This window comes from Neovison vison, chromosome 12, assembly GCF_020171115.1.
Source record: "Neovison vison isolate M4711 chromosome 12, ASM_NN_V1, whole genome shotgun sequence".
Taxonomy (NCBI): Eukaryota; Metazoa; Chordata; class Mammalia; order Carnivora; family Mustelidae; genus Neogale; species Neogale vison.
Window position 1 is genome coordinate 117,223,309 of NC_058102.1, and position 22,778 is coordinate 117,246,086.

The 22,778-nt window shown below is 39.5% G+C and overlaps 1 protein-coding gene and 1 long non-coding RNA gene across 3 annotated transcripts in view; one reads left to right on the forward strand and one right to left on the reverse strand.

Moving 5' to 3' along the window:
* Window positions 1–8,568: 8,568 nt before the first annotated feature.
* Window positions 8,569–17,987, reverse strand: LOC122892359. The gene is made up of 4 exons (XR_006381399.1): window positions 17,874–17,987; window positions 13,682–13,760; window positions 11,792–12,136; window positions 8,569–8,882 (listed from the first exon to the last, which is right to left on the reverse strand). It is a non-coding gene; the product is annotated as an uncharacterized LOC122892359 (long non-coding RNA).
* Window positions 17,382–22,778, forward strand: part of EPC1 (enhancer of polycomb homolog 1) — a 65,701-nt gene continuing 60,304 nt past the window's right edge. For both annotated transcript variants that reach the window (XM_044228706.1, XM_044228705.1), the window contains exon 1: window positions 17,382–17,794. In XM_044228706.1, the coding sequence (XP_044084641.1) occupies window positions 17,642–17,794 (153 nt within the window). In that variant the 5' untranslated portion in view covers window positions 17,382–17,641. The remainder of the gene's footprint in view (window positions 17,795–22,778) is intronic.

Here is a 22,778-nt window from a genome sequence, read left to right on the forward strand (position 1 = left end):
AACAATACCATAGTGTGGGTGGGTTATAAACAACAAAAATTTCTCGTGGTTACAGAAGCTGGAAGTCCAAGATCAAGGTGCTGGCAGATTCAGTGTCTGGTGACGGTCATAATGTCCCGCTGTGTCCTCTCAGCCAAAGAGGTGAGGGGGCTCTCTGGGGTCTGTTTTACAGAAGCACTAATCCCATTCATGAGGTTTCTACCCTCATGACCTAAACACCTCCCAAAGGTCCCACCTCCAAACACCATCACATTGGGGGTTAGAATTTCAGTGTATGAATTTGAGGGGGAATATAAGCATTCGGTCTATAGCAGTTTCCATAATTGCAGAAAGTTCTATTGGACAGCACTGGTGCCTCAGCCTGTGCTTGGCTCACACTATTATTACATCAGGGCTTCTCAACTTCCTGTAGTTACCATCATCCAGAAACTTAAAAACAAAATGCCCGCACCCCATGCCCAGAGATTGTCCTGGATCAGATCTTGGCATAAGCATTTCCCAAAAGCTATTCACAGGATTCCAATATACAGCTGGAGTTGAGAATTGCTAAGTTTTCTACTGAAGTAAGCCACTAAACCAAAAAATGAAGAGGTCAGTCGATTAGTGCTGCTACTTCTCATCTCAGTAGTTCAAAACCTACAGTCACATCTCCTAGAAAGTGAGGAAGGTTCAAACCCAGGTGAACAATAACTGGACAGTGTGGGGCGCCTGGGTGGCTCAGTGGGTTAAGCCGCTGCCTTCGGCTCAGGTCATGATCTCAGGGTCCTGGGATCGAGTCCCGCATCGGGCTCTCTGCTCAGCAGGGGGCCTGCTTCCCTTCCCCTCTCTCTGCCTGCCTCTCTGCCTACTGTGATCTCTCTGTCAAATAAATAAATAAAATCTTTAAAAAAAAAAAATAACTGGACAGTGTGGCCAATTCTGTGGGATAAACCATTAAGTTGACCGCCTAATGAACACCAGCTTTAGCTGGGACAAAAACAGCCCAGTTACCACTATTTGTTTTGCATACTGAAAGACCATTCTGAAGTTAATTTGAGTTTTCAAAAGGTAATATGAAATTTATTAATGTTACTATCCAAGGAAGCTCTCCCTAATGTTTTTAAATTTAGTTCACAAATCTTATCATATTTATAAATCTGGCAAATTTTAGAAATCATGGACCTTTAAAATTTGGTCTTATTTATACTGTTTCTTGATTAAATACCTTCCAACGTTGTATTCCTCTTTATACTGCATTTATAAATTTACTGCATACAGCTGCCTCTTTTGGTATCTAATAACCAGTTTCAAGAAGTCAAGAAAGTCTTACATATATCTAATAAATTTATGGTGATTCTTAAGTTCTCTTTAATGTTTCAATACTATATATAATTTTGTAGGAATTGTACTTTAAAGTCTAATAGGCTGACCTCTTACTCCAATAGGTCAAGTGTTCTTAAACAGAACAATTAATCTACATTAAAAACACTTTTGTACTTATTCTACATCTTTCTGGAGTTAAAAGCTTCTTACCTGCTAAGAAAACAGTTATGTCCTACCAAACAATTTTGGGTGATGCCTTCCCAAGTAAATTTTTTGATCTGCCTTTTCAATAAACTGGTTTCTTGCGTTGGTGGTATAGTGGTGAGCATAGCTGCCTTCCAATAAACTGGTTTCTTGATGAGCAGAGGTTTGGGTTGGAACAGACTAGATCCTTGGCTGAGACATTGATGTAACATTCTGAACCTTACTTATATTCATTGTATCCCTACACCCCACCCCACAAAAAGTGAGTCATATCTTTACCTTTTTCCAAGTCAGGTTAGAATCTTTGATCCTCACACACACAAATGGCTACAATGAACAAATATTTATGTTGTACATTTCTTAATCCTTTAGAATAGATAACTGTCCTTTTTTCTTAATCTAGACACCTTTGAACTTGGTGGGATCTCTCACATTCTGTCTTTTTTTTTTTTTTTTTTTTTAGATTTTTATTTATTTATTTGACAGACAGAGATCACGAGTAGGCAGAGAGGCAGGCAGAGAGAGAGAGAGAGGAGGAAACGGGCTCCCTGCTGAGCAGAGAGCCCAATGTAGGGCTCGATCCCAGGACCCTAGGATCACGACCGGAGCCGAAGGCAGTGGCTTTAACCCACTGAGCCATCCAGGCGCCCCTCACATTCTGTCTTACAGGACAATCAACTCTTGGAGATACTAACAGGTCTTTAACTGACACTGAATCTCTCTATGACTTTGTCTATGTCTACATTTTCCAAGCATATTCTATTGACAAGTTTGTTTTTTTTTTTAACCCCTAGAATAGCTGAGTAGAAGCCTCTCCATACATACACATTTCTATTGAAAACATTATGAGAACACAGCTTTGCCTGATCTGTTTGTGTTCCTAGCTTTGCCCTTTAACTCATTATAGTCTAACAACAGCCTCGTGAGGAAGGAATATTACCTTGTTTCAAAGAAGAGGAAACTGAGGGTCTGCACAGTTAAGTAACTTGGGCCAGTTACCCTCCTCATGTGGCTGTTTTGAGACTACAATGAGTTAAAGCACTTAAAGCACCAAGAAAGCACCAAGAAGTGCCTGATATGCCGTAAACATCCAGTATATGCCATGCGTTCATTTTTTCATAGACACCGCTGATTTCAAGGACCAAAACAGGCATTACACAGTGTGTTAGGAATTAAAAACATCAGCCGATTTAGGCATATGGGTATCACAATATTATTAGAGAGGCTCTCATTATCCTCTGCAGTTACTCTCAAAAGTTAGTAAGTCCAATAGCCTCTCCAGCAATTAAGATTTCTTTGTTACCTGCTCTTCACTCACTAAATAAATCTTTATCAGGCTTCTGCTGCTGTATTAAAAACAACAGCAACAGCACTATCCTGAGCCTTAACAGATTAGAGAGAAGAGAAGCAGTTGGGTATTGGGGTGAACTTCATGGAGAAGATACTTTTGACCAGAGCCTTGAAAGACACATAGATTTTTGATATGTAGACATTGAGGGAAGACATTCCAGGTAAGTAAGGAAAGTAGTGTGGGCACAGGCAACGAGGAGAGAAAACACATGGCATTTGGAAATACCAGCTAGAAGCCCAGTGTGGGTAGAAAGTTAGCTATAATGTGTGGGGATTAGAGAGTGGGAGAGATGGACCTGCAATGGTACCTTGGAACCAACACAAGGAGGTTTTGGAATCCCAAGCTAAGGAATCTGGAAGTCAGTCACTTCCAATAGAACACCAATTCAAGTTCTTGTTAGCCAAAAAATGATGATGGGATAAATAGTTCTTTCTTTTTTTACCATTTACCCATTAGCCTGAGTAGGGGAAAACTTCAGTGGTCTGGATCTCTTGCTAGGTAAGTTTTGATGGGGAGAATATAGAGAAGTAGGAAAGGTTGAAAAGTTTGGGACCGTTTTTAGTAAGTGTGGACACTGGGCAGCAGGGGGCAGCAGGAGGGCACCTAAAAGTCAAAAGAATGCATAGGGCATTTGCTTCTGTAATATTGCTTGACAATTATAAATTTACATAATGTAGGCTACTTACATTAATAATAACTTAGCATTCTTTCCCCAAAATGAAGAGAAATTAAAAGAGAAAAGAAGAAAAGTAACAGGCTGGCTGATGGCAGAATGACATTGCTGTTTATTTGAGAGCATAGAAATGAACAGTTGTCTATGTGTCATTTCTTTTCAGAGTTCATATAAATTTGAAAATGTCTAAATTTAAATTGGAAAGCAATTTAAATTTTCAAATTTTCATTTAAAAGTTTTCATTTGGAAAACTTTTATGACTCTTAAAGATTCTACATTTTTTTGAAGTACCCTTGTTCAGCTACACTGATATCCTGCATTCCTTAAAGAAACTGGTTAGAAAGAGAGAGAAAACAGTTGAAAATAAAATTGTACTTAAATAATGAACAGAAATTTTAATACACACCCTATTTTACATACCAAATATATGGAATTTTAAATTTTGGCTTTTATGCTCATGAAATTTTTGGACATCTAAATTAAGTTTTTTTTTCTTTATATCTAAAATTTGGTGGGACACCTGGGTGGCTCAGTCAGTTAAGCATCTGCCTTCAGCTCAGGTCATGATCCTAGGGTCCTGGGATTGAGTCCCGCATCAGGCTCCTTGCTCAGGGGGAACCTGCTTCTCTCACTGCAGGGCACCTGTGCTCCCTCTCTCTTTGTGTTAAATAAATAAAATATTTTTTAAAAAATAAGGTAAAATTTGAGACTATCTACACTATATGTCTACATTATATTTTTCAGGTGAAATTCACCTCTTACTAACCTGTTCAAAAATTTGGATGGTTCATGGGCACCTGGGTGGTGCAGTGGGTTGAGCGTCTGTCTTCGGCTTCTGGTCACAATCCCAGAGTCCTGGGATTTAGTCCCACCTCAGGCTCCCTCTTTGGCAGGGAGTCTGCTTCTCCCTCTCCCTATGCCCCTCCCCTCTGCTTGTGTGTACTCTCTCTCTTTCCCTCTCTCTGATGTTCTGTCTCTCTCAGATAAATAAGTAAATAAAATATACTTTAAGTTTGGATGGTTCATGATATTAAGAGTAGAAAATGAGAAGCTTCCATGTAGATTTTTTTTTTTTTTTAGCTCTGGGATTTACCTTTGTGAATGCTTCATTACACCCACCAGAAAATAGCTCTTTCTCTCCTTGTGTGAGGAAGATGTATAATAATATGAGGAAGAGGTATAATAATGCTCATACACAACACACATAGAAACTTTCTTTGTTCCTTCATGATTCTCTCAATGCCCATCACACAGGTTTAGATGGTTGTGACCCCTGCGTGGGTCATCCTTCAGGTGCTGCTTTTTGTTCCCTCGTTTCACCTTTCTGTAGATGCTTCTCTCCATGTATTGACATATGTTATACTTGTCACTTTAAATGGCCACATAAACTGATGGCTGACTATTCTGTACTTGTGGAATATTGATTGCCACCTTCATTCAGGAACATCTGAAATGATGAACAAACTTTTGGTTTAAGGTAGTTGACTTGAAGGGCTCCTGAGTGCTGCAGTCAGTTAAGCATCCGACTTGGTTTCTGCTCAGGTCATGATCCAAGGGTCATGGGATTAAGCCCCCTGTCCAGTGCCATACTCAAAAAGAGTCTGCTTAAAATTCTCTCTCCTTGGGCACCTGGGTGGCTCAGTTGGTTAAGCTACTGCCTTCAGCTCAGGTCATGATCCTGGAGTCCCAGGATCAAGTCCCACATCGGGCTCCCTGCTCCACAGGGAGTCTTCTCCTCCCGCTGACCTTTCTCCTCTCATGTTCTCTTTCATTCTCTCTCTCTCTCAAATAAATTAATTAATTAAAAAAAAGAGATAGTTTACCTGAAAATTAGTTCTTAAATATCATGAAAGGAAATAAGAAAAACTTCATAAATTTATGAAGCATTTCTTGTGTATTTTATTTCCATCATTTGTAAATCTGAAAATATAAAAATAAAAAAATTATTTAAAATGTTACCTTTCAAGCTAGGATGACCAGGGTATACACAGGACATGCCCTGTTTGTTTTTACAGGAACTAAGTCCATTAAGGAAAAATAATATCTTTCTTTTGTGTCTCCTATGGCATTAATACAGTGCTTGCACAGAGGTGGGGCCTGATAAATGAAACATTAGGAAATTTTATGAAAGTATATGTAACACAATCTAGTTCTTTTTTTTTTTTTTTTAAGATTTTATTTATTTATTTGACAGAGCGAGATCACAAGCAGGCAGAGAGGCAGGCAGAGAGAGAGGAGGAAGCAGGCTCCCTGCTGAGCAGAGAGCCCGATGCGGGCCTCGATCCCAGGACCCTGAGATCATGACCTGAGCCGAAGGCAGCGGCTCAACCCACTGAGCCACCCAGGCGCCCACAATCTAGTTCTTTGATCTAAGATTTAAATGTACTCTTCATACTTGCATCGTATTTTTCAAATTGTTGAACTGGTTAAATTGTTACTACTGTTCTGGTTGTTGCTATTTGGTATTTTTCTCAGTGCCTGGATAGTAGCATTGTGTTAATTTTCTCAATTTGTTACCTAGAAATTCCCTGCCCTTTTCCAGTGAGAATTTCAGGCTAATTGTAGATCTTCTATTACTAGGCTTAATTATTTCCATCACTTCTGCTTCAGCTTTTATTTTGAAGTTTGTCTCTTCCTTTTGATATTAATTCAGAATCTTTATTTTCCAGTTTTAATGATATGAGCTACATGGATTTCTCAGATCACATTTGACTATATTTATGACAAAGCTACTTTTACTAAGCATCCTCTAAGAACCTTTTGTTTAAGCATCAAGTGTTACTAATTACCAACTAACAAAGCACTACATCTTTGACTCACTCAGTGAAATTACTCTTCTAGGGCATATCTTCCAGAACTCTATTTGCTCTTACACTCTTCCTAGGGCTTTCTATACTATGTAAACATATAGCCAGGAAACACTAAAGGCATATTTACTATAGAAATCGTACATCTCAAATTGAATGATCTTTTCTTCGCTTTTTACTTTTAAAAAATTTCATATATCCTTTTTTTTCCTACCAACTACTAGGAAAAGGGAGATAGTCATAAAATTTGACAGTTGAAAAAGTTGGGAGGGACCATCAAGTCCTTTCTTCAAAGTCCTTTTTTTCAGGGTCCTTTTTTCAAAGTTGAGGAAATGGAGGCCAAGGGACATTAAAATCAAGATCATGCAGCAAGCTGGGGGTAGAAGCAGAATTGGAACCTACATCTCTTAACATAAAATGTTCATAAATAACCACTTGATACAGGTGAGATCGCCAAGCATGCATTATTTTTTAATTCACAGATGACATTATAAAATGTAACATTATACATTATGACATTATAAAAATGTAACATGGTTTAAAAAAAACCTTTTACTTCCTAGGGCGCCTGGGTGACGCCATCAGTTGAGTGTCTGCCTTCAGTTCAGGTCATGATTCCAGGGTCCTGGGATCCTGAGATCCTGGGATGAACCCCACGGGCTCTCTGCCTAGCAGGGAGTCTGCTTCTTCCTCTCCCTCCATTCTCCCCCCGCTCGTGCTCTAGCACACATGTGCACGCTCTCTCTCTCAAATAATCTTTTTAAAAAATTAGTTGTGGGTACCTCGGTGGCTCAGTTGGTTAAGTGCCTTCAGCTCAGGTCATAATCCCAGGATTTCAGAGTCCTGGGATCAGCTCTCACATCAGTGGGAAGCCAGCTTCTCCCTCTCCCTCTGCTTGCCGCTCCCTCTGCTTGTGCTCTCTCAAATATATAACATCTTTAAAAACAAATTAATTGAAAAAAAATTTTAAAACCTCTTCTTTCTAAAAATAGTCTAAAAACCCACATGATGGAGGCAATACTATCGTAAGGTTATCCTTTTCTCTACACTTAAAGTTGTTTTGTCTTTTATTCCGAGAACTAACAAAATAGAATTTTAAGGCCATTAGACAGAATATAGTTCAAAATTACTCCTTAAGAGCCATTATTTCTCAAGTAGAACATGAAAGTTCATTTGAAGAAGCACAGATTCTGGAACAACCCAAGAAAATAAAGGCAGGGAGTTCTATTAAGATGGAAGAATGAAACTAGATACTAAAGAGACACACAATAGTGTCCTCTATGAGTCTGATATTAAAAGTGTGTGTGTGTGTGTGTGTGTACATATTAGCATTTTTGTGAATGGAAGGACAAAAGATAGGGTTTGAAAAATTATTCAAGAAGGAATACTTTTTCATTCCCATAGCATTTCCTTCTTTTGAAGGTTTGTGTTTTGAGTGTTTCTGTTCAATGAAAAGAAGGACTGAACAGCTAGTATAAACCCAGTTTACCGTTTATGTTAAAATGAAGATAATTAGGACCTGGTTCAGCCTTCTCTGGGGCAACCAACTTCCCACCCTATACTGAAAACTATTGCTTAATCTCTCTTTGAGAAAAGTGCTCGGCTTTTTTGTGAAAGAGTATTATCTAAGAACACTTACCAAAATCTTACTATAATGACAGGCACTGGAGCTGTTTTATAACATTTTATAGGGATTAAATGAGATAGTATATGTAAGTGCCCTGCCAAGGTAAGAACTCCATAAATTTGGTCACGTGGCTTCTTTACCTATTTATCTTCTTTATCTATTCCAAACTGTCGCCATGCTACAGAAGAGAAAACTGCAATTCATAGAAGTTAATAATTTTATTTATGTTCACAGAGCTACAAAAAAAAGCCAAATCATGTCTGACTCTGGAGCTAGTATTTTTAACCACTGTATTTTAGCCATTTGTTTTCTTAGCATGTCATCTGCTAAAAACCTGGAATGCTGCTTTTAAAATGGGGGAAATTAGGGAGAAGAGAAGATTCAGGAAAAAAAAAAAACATTTTTATTGACTTTCTGTTCTTAAGGTGATGATGAGGAAGAGAGATTTTTTTTAGAAAAATACAATATTTAGAAAAATACAAATAAAATATTAAAATTATAAACAGGTACATTTCTTAAAATAATTCAAACTTATGATAGATTTTTTTAACTTTTATTTTGTGCTAGACACTCTTTAGAATAATTGAAAAAAAATATGGCCGGATAAATTAAAAGGGGTGAAAAAAAGATTATTGAAAAATAAATAAATAGGTGAATCTCAGTGTTGTGTTGAAGATTTCCTATTTACGGCAATGTCCAAAGCACTTGAGTTTCTCAGTCAAATCTGTGATCAACTGCAATTTGGATAGGTCATAGATTTTCTGTTTCAGTGTGTTATTTTGGGGCATGTATACACATATGCCCTTCCTAACCACTATGGTGAAATTGAAATAATATATTCTTCCTTAATATTTATATTTGAAGTTGCAGCTGTCAAAGATTTTTCACTATATTAGCTCATTTGTTCATCAGAGTGGCCTGCAAGAGAGGAAAACAAGTATTTAGACTGAGTATATGAGATACTTAAGGCTCAGAAATTAAATAATTTCTATAGGGTCATATTCCTGGTAAGTGGTAGATACTAGATTAGCATCTAGCTCTTCAAACATGGAAGCCAGTGTTCCTTTCAAGACTTAATGCTGTGTCTCAGTGCACCATGTTGCTACTTTGAATGCAAAATGTTACTTACCATTTGACTGTTTTTACACAAAGCACTCACCCTAAGGGAAACAGTATCAGCCTGTACTGAGAGACCCTGACCCCCTGGGGAGCTTGCTTGACCAGATTTGGAGATTGAGCAGTCACTGGGCAGCCAGCCTAAGGAATCATTTGGCAAGGGGGTGGGGTTGGTGGGGACTGTGCTGGATGCTAGGGGTCCTTGTAGATTTAAACGTAGGAATGAACAAAACTACTAAAGGGAAACAAACAAAACAAAAAAACCTCTAGAGTATAATGTTTTTATAAATTAGTTATATATGTGTATCTGTGTATATGTATATATACTCAAATATAGGTCTTTGGTTTCATTTGAGGCCATTTTTAGCTTGGTTTTGTTTTGTTGCCTCAGCTAAGAGTTTTGAAAGCCTTTACAATTAATATTGTTTTATACTGTATATAAGGGGGATGGGGGAGCCCAGAAAAATAAAATGATCAATGGGATAAAATAGGATTAAAATGTCCTTTAAAAATAACCCATGCTTATTGAGCATTATTTTTGTGTCAGATCCATGATAAACTCTTTGCATTAATGATTTTATTGAATCAATGTATCAACCTAAACAGTAGATTCTGTTGATTCCTATCGTATGGATGAAGAAACTGCGGCTCCAAGAGCTTAAGTTAGAATAAAAATCCTAATCAAAGTGCCTTACCATGTTGTTTTTAATAGAGAAACCTCTGGAAAGAAAAGTGGCTGAACAATTTGGTTAATTTGGTATTAAATACCAAATATATTGCTAAAGAGTAGCAATCTGCTTAATTCTGTGTTGGTTAGAATTCTGTTCAGTTTTAAATGTCATATTTTGCACTGTTTAGCAGGATTAAAAAAAAGATTTTTATCCTGGTGATAAGGATAGCACTTTGCATTTATAAGATCTTTATGCTTCTTTCAGAGTTAGCATGTCAGGCTTCTTAAGCAAGTAAATGAAAAATTTGATTAGAAAACTTTCATTTCCCTGTGTTGCCTAGATTAGAATTTCCCAAAGTGTAATTTTATAGAATTAAAGGTAATAATTAATAGTATATAGTAAGAGGTTGCATGGTTTGATAAATTTGAAAAATACTGTGATAAGCATTAGTAAATAGTTTTATTTTCTGCAGGATTTGTCCTGAACCTACACCTTGTGAGCCCATCCATATTTGTAAAAGAAACATATGCTAGACAGTATTTTTCTAACTTACTGGTTTTATATGTAGCTTTTTTATGTACCTCATCTCAGAATGTAACCTCTGGGATTAATGTTTTATGGATCATACTTTTGAAAAATGCTGAACTAATATCTGGGAAGAAATACTTGCATTTTAGTCCATAAATATTTTTAAGATATTGAAGACCTGTATTTTGCCATCAACTCAGAATGGCAGTAAAATCGTCCACCTTCATTTGCGCCGATTTGGCCGTATTGTTATTCAAAGAAAGGTAGAGGTGTCTGGGTGGCTCAGTCAGTTGAGCAATCTGCTCTTGGTTTCAGCTCAGGCATGATCTCAGGATCCCGGGATCCAGCTCTTAGTGGGGGCTCCGTGCTCAGCAGGGAGTCAGCCTGACTTCTCTCTCTCTTTCTCTCCCCTTCTCTCCCCTGCCTTCTGCCCCTCCCCACTGCTTGTGTGCATGTGCCATGTGCTCATACCCTCTCCCTGCCCCCTCAAATAAATAAATAAATCCTTAAAAAATAAAAAAATAAAAAAAAAGGGCAACCCAGCTTTGTCCTGTCTTTTTGCTATCTCTTAAACCTTTCTTTGCTGCCCACCAAAATTAATTAATTAACTAATTAAAAGTAAAATAAAAATAAAAAATAAAGAACAGCAGATATTTGTTCTGAGCCTTAAGCCATGAAAATTCAAACCCATTGTTTATTTTAAATGTTCTATTAAGGCAATATGTGTTCTTTATAATAAAGAAAAGTCAGTACACTTTGTAAACCTCCCAAAGAGGGGGCGCTTAAGGAATTACGCTATATACATAGGATAAGTATCTATCAAAAAAGAATCTTATAAAACTATTTAATGAGGTGAGAATGTTCTCAGATTATATTTGGAAGTGAGGACTACAAAACAATATTCATTATTATTCCAATATTACAAAACAAGCAAATGAAAAATAAAAGAAAACCCAGGAAAGACCAGAAGAAACAAACACATCAAAGTGTTAACCTGATTATAAAGAAATCAATTAAACCAAAATATAATATCCAAGTCCACTTTCTACCACAGTGCACCTGTGTTGTTTTTTGGCTGATGAGTCTAGTGTTTGGGAAACTTAATTCAGAAGAAATCTGAAGATATGGATGTGACGTATATCCTTATCACTAATTGGGTCGGTTTTTTGTTCACTGGCTTCTGCAACTTTAAAGATGGTAGATAAGTTTTACTTCCTCCCATAACCAGGATTTTGTTGTGAAATAATGGAACACATTCTCTCTTAATATGTCTAATGTGGGAGGTGCTGGTGATGTTAGCCACTCTGTCCCTGGGTATGTCCTGAAGCTAAGTTGATTTTTGGCCTGGAGGTACTCTCACTTAGGTGGGCAAGTAACAATAATAGTATCACAGAAAAGTACTGGGAAACCACTTCAAAATTTTACTTGGCTTTGGCTTGCCTGGTAAATGATTAATGAATATTCTTCAGGCACCACTCAGCCATGCCTCCTCCAATTCACATCTCAACTCACCAGAGTATATTTTCCGCCCACAGCGTCCTCTAGAAGTCGTGCTTTTTATGATCTCCAGGGACAACCTCCATCTTTTTGGTCCTCCTCATTGACATTTTTGGTCCTAATCGTTGATCCTTTGGGTCCTCCTTGAAATATGGACCTCCGCTGGCTTTCATGTTTCTCGCAGCCTCTTGTCCCTCCTTCTCTGTTCTTTCCCTGGCTCTTGTCCTTCTGCTGTCTCCTAGATGTTGGTATTCCTCCGGCTCTGTTCTCTATGCCCTCCAATTCTCACTCCATGAATCATTCTTCACACCTATAATCTCAGTCCATGGGGTTGAGATTATTCACTTTCCCTTCCCTATTCTGGAAGAGAGGAAAAACTGGATTCAGAGTGCTTATCTAAGTAATTGGCACAACAGTTACTCACAGTATCATAAAGAAGAATAGAGTGAAAGTAGAACTTTAATTTCAACAATCCTAATTTATTAGGTAATAGAGAATATAATTCTGTGCCTCAGGTTTCAAAAGGAAAATGATTTCCTTCCTTGGGTCATAGAAGCAATAGTAACTCACGTAAGTCTCTCTTGAAAGCCCCTTTCCCTGTCAATCTTTTTTGGTCTACCATACACTAATAAATTTGACTTAAATCTTCCAACATAAAATTCTACTTTGTTAATGGTTTTTCTCTTATTTCTCCAAGTTTCATTTCTTCACCCCATGTACCATTTATACCATACTGATTTGGATATGTTGCTTAGTAGAACAAATTGTTGAAATATAATACATTTTATGTGCTGAGACTGTAAAGCACCTTAAGGGTTACTACATTCCCTTTCTCTGCTTCTGCCTCCCTTTTCTTCTTCCTCCTCCCCTCGGCCTGCTCCTTTGGTGTCTCACAACTCTCTCATTTTTATTCCTTTGCCCCTTACAACCTTGGACTAACACCTGGCCCGTACACAGGTGTAATCTGTCAGTAAGTGCCAGTCATTGGATTAAATAGGTTACTCTCCAGCACAAGCTGCTTTACCTAGTTCTTAGTAAACATCCAGTCAATATTTATTGAATGCTCGAAGGAACACAAAGAATCTAGAGGGCTGCTAGCAAAATTGGCATCATGATTTTTTAAATCTTACTGTCCCATCAGAGAGTTTAAAACTTTTTTTTTTAATATTTTATTTATTTACCATCAGAGAGTTTAACTTCTTTGGATCACTATCCATTCTTGCTGTCCTTCCTTCCTGCCTCAAAGGAAGATAGCTCTAAAGTTAATCCATTTACATGATTTTTTGCTTTCAGCATACAAACATGCCCATATCTCTCCCATCTTCAAAAACAACAAAATCTGTGACCCAAATAGTTACCCCATTGTCTCTGCGTCTCCTCCCTTCCTTGCTAAGGCTCTTAAAAGGGTAACCCATATTCAACATCTTTCCTCACCTCTCATTCACTCCTCAGTTCACTTTATAATCTGATTATGGGTGCCTCCCTCTGGAGTTAGACACCAGGGATTTCAATCTCAGCATTGCCTCTCACCAACTTCATGACCATACACTGGTCTTGCAACTTCTCTAACAGGACAGATCTCGTAGGATTCCCATGAAAATTAAATGAGATAATGCATTTAAAATGTACTTCTGCATTGCCGGCCACAGAGTAAATGTGGTTATTATTCTTACTGATTGAAAGTGTAATAGGAGTTCAGAAAGAAGAAAGAATGGTGGAAGCTTAAGAAGAATTATTTTGAATTCACCTAACCTCTCTTCAGATTAGGAAATTAGAACCCAGAGAGATTAAGTAGTCAAAATTTCATGGAGGACATGCTATTTGAATTGGATTTTGGAGGATAATAACAATAGTTTACCACTACTGAAGGTTTACTGTGGATCACAGGCCATTCTAAATACTTACATGGATTGTTTTATTGAATCTTCAAAACATTTCTGTGAGGTAGCATTTTGGTAGCTAGAAATATATAGTCCGTCTGAAGCTGGATGGGGGAGAATAGAGAGTAAGGAATGAATAAAAATCTGGAGGCAGGAAAGACATGCCGATTTCTAAAGATGGTGGTGTGACTTAGGAGGCAGTGAAGAGCGTGTCTTAGGCAGTAATGGGAAACTATGTTAGACAGAGTTAGTCAAAGTTATTGAGGCACCCTAACAACGATATACCCCCAAAAGGCTTTATCTAATGGGCAAAACAAAGAGCAGATATAAATAAGTGGCTTGGGTAGGGGAGGATATATGGAGTGGGTATTTAGGCACACTGATTTGGTGGCATGCACTATGAACCAACCCCTGAAGGGCAGTTTGTACTCTCTTCTTGATATCCCCAGGAAACAAAGCTTCATCCAGCCACTGCTGGTTACCACTAGTCACTATGAGAGTACCTGCAGTTTCCTGTAAAGTTGGTGGTTAAGGACAGCTTATCAAAGGAATGCATGAATAAAGGATGCATTGGATTGGAGGACATTTCTAGGCAGGAAGTGATGAGAGCTGGGACTATGGTTGAGACAATGGAAATGGAAACAAGGGAACGAATCCTGGGTACAATGTCCAAGAATAAATAATAAGACTTGGGCACATATTGGACATGAACTAAAATTCAGAACCATATTTCAGGTTTATTATATATAGCCAACAGCAGTGCCAGAGCAGTTGCATTTCACACATTCTTTGTTGTTTTCAGCAGAAGTTCTGTATTTGGTATAAATTGAAATGAAGCACATTTGAGCATGATGATATTATAATTATTATCACCACTAAAACTTTATCTCTTTCTACCCCTATTCCTTCAACCCAAGTTCCTACCCATTTTATCGTATACCTGGTTTGTTGTCAGAGTCTCCTACTGAATTCTGGCCAAATAAGCCTTCTCATCTTCATAAACCAGCCAGCTGCCTCCTCTCACTGTTTTGTTCAAACAGTTGCTTTCTCCCATGCATACCCTTTCTTCTACCAGTTCATTGCCATTGCCAATTGGAATATTAGTCATCCTTCACAACCAAATCACACACTATCTTCTCCATGTTCTCCGATCAGCCCAGCGGGAACTGACTTTTCCTTCTGAACTCCCGTAACACTGTACTTTACCATACTGCCTTGGGCTGATCATTTGGTTAACTGGGTATCCTTTGATCAGAATCTTACTTATATCCCCTACATTGAAACCTGAACCATTATTACTGCACTCCTGCCCCTTAGGAGGGAGAGAAGTGAATTGCGTTATAAGGCTTGGGACTCCAGCGTTTGGGTCCTTGGGAAACTAGAACTAGGAGTCAGAAATCCAGGGCATTGAGCTGGATGGAGAATTGATGCAAAAAGAAAATGTCTCTCAGCAGGTATATTATCTGCAAAAAGGTAAGCTTAATTTGTAAATATCTCCAAACCTGCCATGGAGGGTGATTCTAGAATTTCTAGGGAGCAAGGAACTGATTTGTACAGTGCCCATTAGGGATGAAGAAAATGTTATTCATAAGCTGTTATTTTAATGCAGTTTAAAAATATTGTATTTGTTTCCTTGGTGGTTCATTCATAATTTAAGACCCTATTTTGTTCTAGAAAGTCTTATTAGTCCGTAAAGTCTGTAAAGACTTTGCTCTACAAAGTCTTCTGTAAAATCAACAGAATTCTACTTGCAGGATTTTCAGAAATCTAATATTGCAGGCTGGAGAGGACTACTCTACGAATATTGAGCCAGAACTCTTCAACCTGCCTAAATACGTGTCTGTTGCACAGTATGCTTGGCAATTCTTGAGGCTCCCAGAATACGACATGGGCTCTCGTGGCTGCCTTTGCACATGCTGCTTCCCTTGCCTAATATACTTTTCCTTCTCTTCATTCTTTGGCAAGGTTAACTCATACTTATCCTACACAGTTTTGACTCAGATATTATCTCCTCCAAAAAACCTTCCCTGAATCCTCTCATTAGAGCCGCTGCCTGTGCATTGGGTGCCACTCCTGCCTGTTCCCACAATAGCCTGCGCTTTCATCATAACACTCCAGGTGTGGCAGTTGTCATGGAAAGGTCCTTCTCCGAGAGCTCTGTGACAATCAGCAGCATCCATAGAAGACCATGAGGACTCCTAAATGTTTGCTCACTGCACAGTCTTAGTATAGGAAATGTAGATGAAAGTCCCTCTTCCTCATTAGAGGGAATTTGCCAGTATGAAGAGTTTCAGAGTAATTTTCGAGAACTACAATCCATGCACTCGTTGTCTTTTCCCCATCTGGTAGAGCGTAGCTAAACCAACCTGGAAGACAGCAGTTTGCCTATGTGCCTTAAGCATGTAACAGCTCCTATCCAACCCGGTATTTAAGAGTAGTGATTATTTTTACTATGTAGCCCCCAGGAAGAAAACCAGACTTATAAAACATTTTTGTGTCTCAGTGAATGTTTGTAATTTGCTGGCAAACCTACTAAACCCACCACAACAGTATTTCTGGATTTTTAAATAACCCACTGGAAAGAGCTTTCTAGATACCAATTTTCACGTGTATTATAAACCAAATATTAATAGATGACATCCATCTAAATTTCTATAACAACACGGTCTCCCCCCGCCTTTTTTTTTTCTTTTTTTGATTTGACAGGAGCACTACAGATCTTTATAGGACTCAATTTTAGAAAGTTTTTCAGAAAACAAGTGATAAGTGGAACCCATGGCTATGTGGAAGCAGCATTCCCTTAAGTTAAAAAAAAAAAAAAAATCATGAGCTACTACATGTAACGAATTGGCTCTAAAATTCTGAAGGTCTTACTTCAAAAATTTTCCCCCCTAAGGTAACAGTGTCCGATAATAACTCCTTTTGCTTCAATTACAATAAGAGTGAATACGGGTAGATAAAATGCAAGATTAAAAAAAACAAAAACACCCTACTTTGGAGCAGAGTAGGATGTCTACCGTTTATATTGAGCCCAATGGATGGGAACTGACCAATGGTTTGCGGCTGAGCCTGTCAAATATTATAATCCAGAGTTTCATTAGACGTAAAAATAATCGCTGGTAAAAGTTCACCCGAAGAGGCATTCTGCCCCTAATTTCGTTTGTATTTTTGTTTTAAAGACCTGAAAGCCCGCTAAGACATGCATTCACCCACTGAATTTCCCATCGGTGCGCTGCGCCTCTGGAGCGCCCCTCCTAACCCCCACCCAGGGCGGCTTTGGCCCCCCCGGCGTCTCCCCCGCCCCTCGCGCCGGCAGCTGGCGGGGGTGACAGGTGCCGAGCCCGCCTACCCCGGGGCAATAGCACCACCCCGCAATTCTCCCGCCGTTGCCTTTCGCAAAACCGGCGTGCGGGTGGAGATAGTTTGCCTGCACCTTCGCCTGTCAGAAAACGGCGCTGGGAGGGAGCGAGCGTGAGAAAGTGAGCGCGTGCCCGAGAGGGAGAGGAGGACGGAGGAGCCGGCTCCCGGCGTCCGAGCGCCCAGTCTGCCCCGTCCCGCCTGTCCGCCTCCGGGCCCGCAGAGGGTGGGGGCCGCGAGCAGCGAGGCCGGCGGGCGCCGGGGGTTGGCGGGACGCGCGCTCCGTGCCGGCGCCCGGCCTCGAGCCCGCGCTCCCCCCCCCCCCGCGTGCCCGCGCCGCTGCGCGATGCAGTGTGGGGAATGGCTGGGGTTGGCTGAAGAGCGCACAGTGGAGTTTTAATGTCCGCCATGTTGGCCATGGCGTATTGAAGAGAGCGAGCGAGAGAGGAGCGGAGCGGCACAGCCTCCCACCCTCCCGGCTGGTGTTAGTACCCGGACGGCGGGCTCTGCGCTCCGCCCCTCAAGTCCCCGGCAGCGGTAGGCGAGTGGGGACCGAACCCCCGGTTCTCCATGATCCCGCTGGCCGGGGCCGTTTCCCCAGAGCGGAGAGGTATCTGCTGCGCCTGAGATGAGTAAACTGTCGTTTCGGGCGCGGGCGCTAGACGCCTCGAAGCCGCTGCCGGTTTTCCGCTGTGAGGATCTGCCCGACCTGCACGAATACGCCTCGATAAACCGGGCCGTGCCGCAGATGCCCACCGGAATGGAGAAGGAAGAGGAGTCGGTACGTGTTAACTCCCCTGTCCGACCCAGCGCCAGGCCCCGCTCCCTCTGCTGCCTGCGGCGGCGGCGGAGCAGCATACCCACACAAAATGGCCGCCATCTTCTCTTCGCCGCCGACTCTCAGTCGCCGGCCGGGCCTTTACCCCGCCTCCCCCGGCCTCGACCCCCGGCCGTCGCGGCCCGGCGGGGCCTCCTCTGAGGCCACCCGCGGACCCCGGCCACTTGTACCCGGGTCCCGCGGAGTTCGGGAGCCCGAAAGGCACAAAGGGGTCACGTGACGAAGCTGCCGGCAGCCATTTTGTGGTCTTAGTTCTTGGGTTGGGCCTTGTGCATCCGGAGAGGGGAACGGGCTGGGTGGCGGTGGGGGTGCGGCGAGCCGGGAGCCGCGGAGGACCCGCCTGCAGCCCTCTCCGTAGGCCGCTGGGTGGCGTTCTAGGGCCACCTCGGTCTTCGCGCGCTGCCGGCGCCGGGGAGCGCAGGTTCCGTGCACTGTGGGGGAATTTCACTTCCCGTTGGCCTGGAAAGGTGGCTGGGCTCACTGGGGCCTGTAATGTTGACAGCACGTCTGTGAGGTTCATATTCCCTTCACCCCCTGCAGTAGAATGTCGAGGGTGCGGCGTGTTTGCCCGGATGACTGACTTTCATAGAAGATAAGACTTAATATCCTCTTTCTGGGACTTTTGCATTTAATCCTCCCCAGTTCTAATTAATCGGAGGGTCATAAAGTATTCCTGACCTTTCTTTGATCTTTGAGACTATGTTGCAGACTTATTTTGGAGTACGTAGCTCTTCCTAAAGCCTGTAACTTTATTACTGCCTTTCTTTTTTTTTTTAAATAAAGTGTAAGTTCGCCTTCTTTCTGGTTTCTCAACATAGGGGAAGAAAAGACCCAATTTAAGAAGATGTTATAGATCTAGATTTCGCAAGAGGGAGTCCTTATCGATAACCGAACTAAAGTTGAGTTCATTTACAGAAATCTTAACATTGAGATGTCTAAATCGGGTGGGTTTCCGTATTCAGCTGTTTACACCTAATGGACATTTTATCATAGCTGTGGCATTACCTTGCTGTAGAAATTGGGTTCAGACACAAGGATAATAGAATCTTCCTCTCATTTCCCCCAGATCCTTGACAGTATAACTTGATGACTTCTAATCCTAAGGAATTGCATACCTTGGTTTTCAGGTACAGCCATTTAAACAGGGTGCAGTGTATTGACAGTTCAAGGAAATCAAGGAGTCGCTGGATTTGTGTGCTACAATTTTGTTGTGGAAAATTGTACTGTAATACTTCTATTTGGTACTGTAAGAATTTTAAATGTAGAAATTATGCTTTGTAATGTTGATTCTGACAATAAAGCTATTTAAACTGTTTGGGTTACTTAACCTTTTCAAGTAAAATAGTTGTGACAGTAAATGTTACTTTTCAGAGTAGTGTTTTAAATCTAACTTTATAGACAAGCCAAGTGATAAGTTTATGTAGTAGTTGAGATTGTCTAGTGTAGTACTGACTTTTCAGCCCTTTATCTATGAGACGGAACTTCTTTATTTTACATGTATCAACTTTAGAGTAGACTGGTGCCATTTGTTTATTTTTTAATAAGTGATTTGTTTTTAAAAATTAAAGTACTTGTGACTGCAGAATCTTGTCTTTTGGTTTTATTTTTGTTTCTGTTTATAAGTTTTACAGATAATACTTTCAAGTTGGGGTGCTGGTGTTACACTGCCTTGGTATTTAATTTATAGTTCTTGTTTTGCAGCCAGGAAAGGTGGGGAGAGCCTTGATAAAAGCAAAGTAGCACTACAGTACACTTTTGACATTTAGTTGAGTCTTGCTTCTGTGAATACTTAGAACAGTCCAAGACGTACAACCTGAAATCAGAGCTGAGCTCAACTGAAGTATTAATACTTGTTAAATTTTACAGATAATTTTGTTCACAGAAATAATTTTGACATTTTACAGTGCAGTGGATATCATTAGTTAGTAACATGTGGAGTCTATTTCTCAGGGACATCAGGGACTTTTTCCCTTCAGACTTCTTTTTCCATCATCTATTTAAATTTGTTTCAGTTTACATACAACCAAAACTCTGACCAGTGAAACATAGACCTCAGGAACAGATACCGAATTTAATAGAAGGATGTAAACAGTACCAGGTAAACTGCTGCTGTACAGTCCTGCGGTTCATGCTGTCAGTAGTAGTAGCAGGCCATGTAAGTCACACTATTGAAAGTAGCATGATACATGCTGTTGAAAATGTAGACTAAACATAAATGTAGTTGAATTCTGAGCTAGCCTTAGAAAAACAAAACTTCTTGATAATTTGCTGAAGCATGATATACTTCTTAAAAAGATGAGTGGTTAAAACAAACTTTTGCCTTTGACTGGTGCATTATTTATGGTGTCTCTTGGGGTGCTCTAGAACCTGAATTGAGGGTATAGTTTAGAAGAAGTATAATGATATGTTGATCATGAAAAATAGGGCAGACTTAAATGAGGATGGTTTTGTATACACCACTTAATTAAGAAAGCGTTTCATGATCAAAATGTATCCGCAAAATTGTCATGTAAACTGTGTCTGGTAATTTTTACCGTATTTTGTTTCTATGGTGAATAACAGAAATCCTAGGTCTTAACACTGAAAATAAAACTTATTTTAACACATTGACTTAATTAGGCCTGCCTCTTAATTTTTAAGAAACAATTTTAAGCAGAAATCCTCAATTCCCCACCCAAAAATGACTTAACTCAGTTTTAAAATTTATTTTTATTACTGTAGGATTGAAAAATAACTCCAGATTGTAATAAATTGAAGGACTTGACTGAGTTTTAGACGTTTAGGGATTAAATGTTTGAATTGATACACTGTAATACATTATAACTTGCCAAATCAAAAAACAACTTTTTGATAAGTAGACACCATGCCCAGGGCAGAGCCCAACATGGGGCTTAAGCTCAGGACCCTGAGACTGAGACCTGAGCTAATGTCAAAAGTCACCCAGGCGCCCCTGAGGCAATTTTCAAGTAGGAAATCAAAAAACTGTCAGCTCTAAAATGAGATAAATGAGTCCCTTTGGGGGTTAAAAGATAGAAGTTTAAGCAAGTGGAGAGGGCAGATGTTTCACCATTATAGTACTTGAACATTTTTATTAAGATAATCTTAAATTTAAGATCATAACTTTGAAGTTAGGAATGTTCAAATACTGAGTTTAGTGCCCTAGCTTCACCTTTAATGGGAAAGATAGCTTTTCCAAGATGTCAGTACTATTGATAGGTTTTTATTAAAGTTGACTTATGTTAGTCAAAATTGGAGCTTTACGTTAAATTATAATTTTCCCATATGGATACTTACCCTTCAGGAAAGTCACACTGAAAACATGGATTTTAAAGTGATATTCAAGCTCCAACAAATTGGAGCTACCTGGTTCCAGTAGTTTAACATTTTCATTGGGATGTCTAGGGTGTTGTGGCTTCATTAGGAGTGGAGTTAACCTTTTTAGTTCTATTATCTACTCTGGTTTGGGTAGGGTATGTGATGTAATTGACATATTAATGATATCACATTGATATTACTTTATACAGCCACCTTTAAGACTGTCAGAAGTAGGGTCTAGCCATTACAGTCCAACACCTTGTTTTAATAGGGTTCTAACCAGACAAAATGGTCTCCTACACCTGCTTTTCTCCCCTCTTTAAGACTACCACCTTTCATTATTGGTCCTGTATACAATGTTATTAAACCCAAGTTAAGGATTATTTATAAAGTGGGCAGGTTCTTTTTTTTTTTCATTTTTAATTAGGGGGAAATTGGAAATATGTACATCTCTTTGATATGAGGAAAAATAAGTGCTACATTTTCAAAACTTAAAGTAGTTTTCTATTTTATAAAAAAATTAGATGACTTTAAATGATCAACTTAAAAGTTTGATTTCTCATTTTTTGAAAGAAACCAAGAATCTTTTTTTCTTTAAAATTTTATAAACTAAGAGCTTTTAGTCCTTGTATTTGAAGCTGTAAAGTTAATCCAGCTTTCTCCTTTCTGTCTTGGAAGTGAAGAAAATATGTGAAATCTCAATTACTGTAGGAGCAAGGTTCAATTTTTTTCAAATGGTTTGCATTAGAAAGAAATTGAGAGTTTTTTTGCATTAAGTAGTAAATAGTCTATTTAAAACTAAAGATAACTGAGAAGCAGTAGTAAAATTTCTACCCTCCCAAGATTTTTTAGTTTTTATATTTTATTTGTTCTTTTTCTTTTTTAAGTGAGCTGTACCCCAAACATGCGTCTTGAAATTGTGACCCCAATATCAAGGCTCAACTATGTCTATACCGACTGAGCTAGCCAGGTGACACTCCCTACCAAGATTTTTTTTTTAAGATTTTATTTATTTATTTGACAGAGATCACAAGTAGGCACAGAGTGGGGAAGCAGGCTCCTGGCCGAGCAGAGAGCCCAATGCTGGGCTCGATCCCAGGACCCCGAGACTATGACTGAGCTGAAGGCAGAGGCTTAACCCACTAAGCCACCCAGGTGCCCCCCTACCAAGATATTTTTAAGTAGAAGTTTCTAAGTGTTTTAAGGGTTGCTAGAAATAATCTTGAAAGTTATGAATTCCCACAGTACGCACATAAAATTTTGTGATGGTATATTTTTTTTAGGAGAAAAGTTCCTATTTTTCATCAGTTTCTCACAGTATTGATAATGAGATGGAGCAGGAAGCTCAAGGTTAAGCATTACTTCTAGAAATTTCAAATGAAGTTATTTTTATTTTATCAGTATGACAATTAGATAGACTTATTAATAGGAGAAGGATAATCGAAAAAAGCTAATAGGCAACTTAGGAAGAGACTGACTACTCTTAACTGTCAAAGGAGCCTCTTGAAAATTGTAATTCCTAGGTGCCTAAAGAGCTCTTATTTCAGTGTACTGTTTGATATTTAAAATTTTGTATTTAATTTTTAAATTTTGTATTAGTGTCATTTGTACT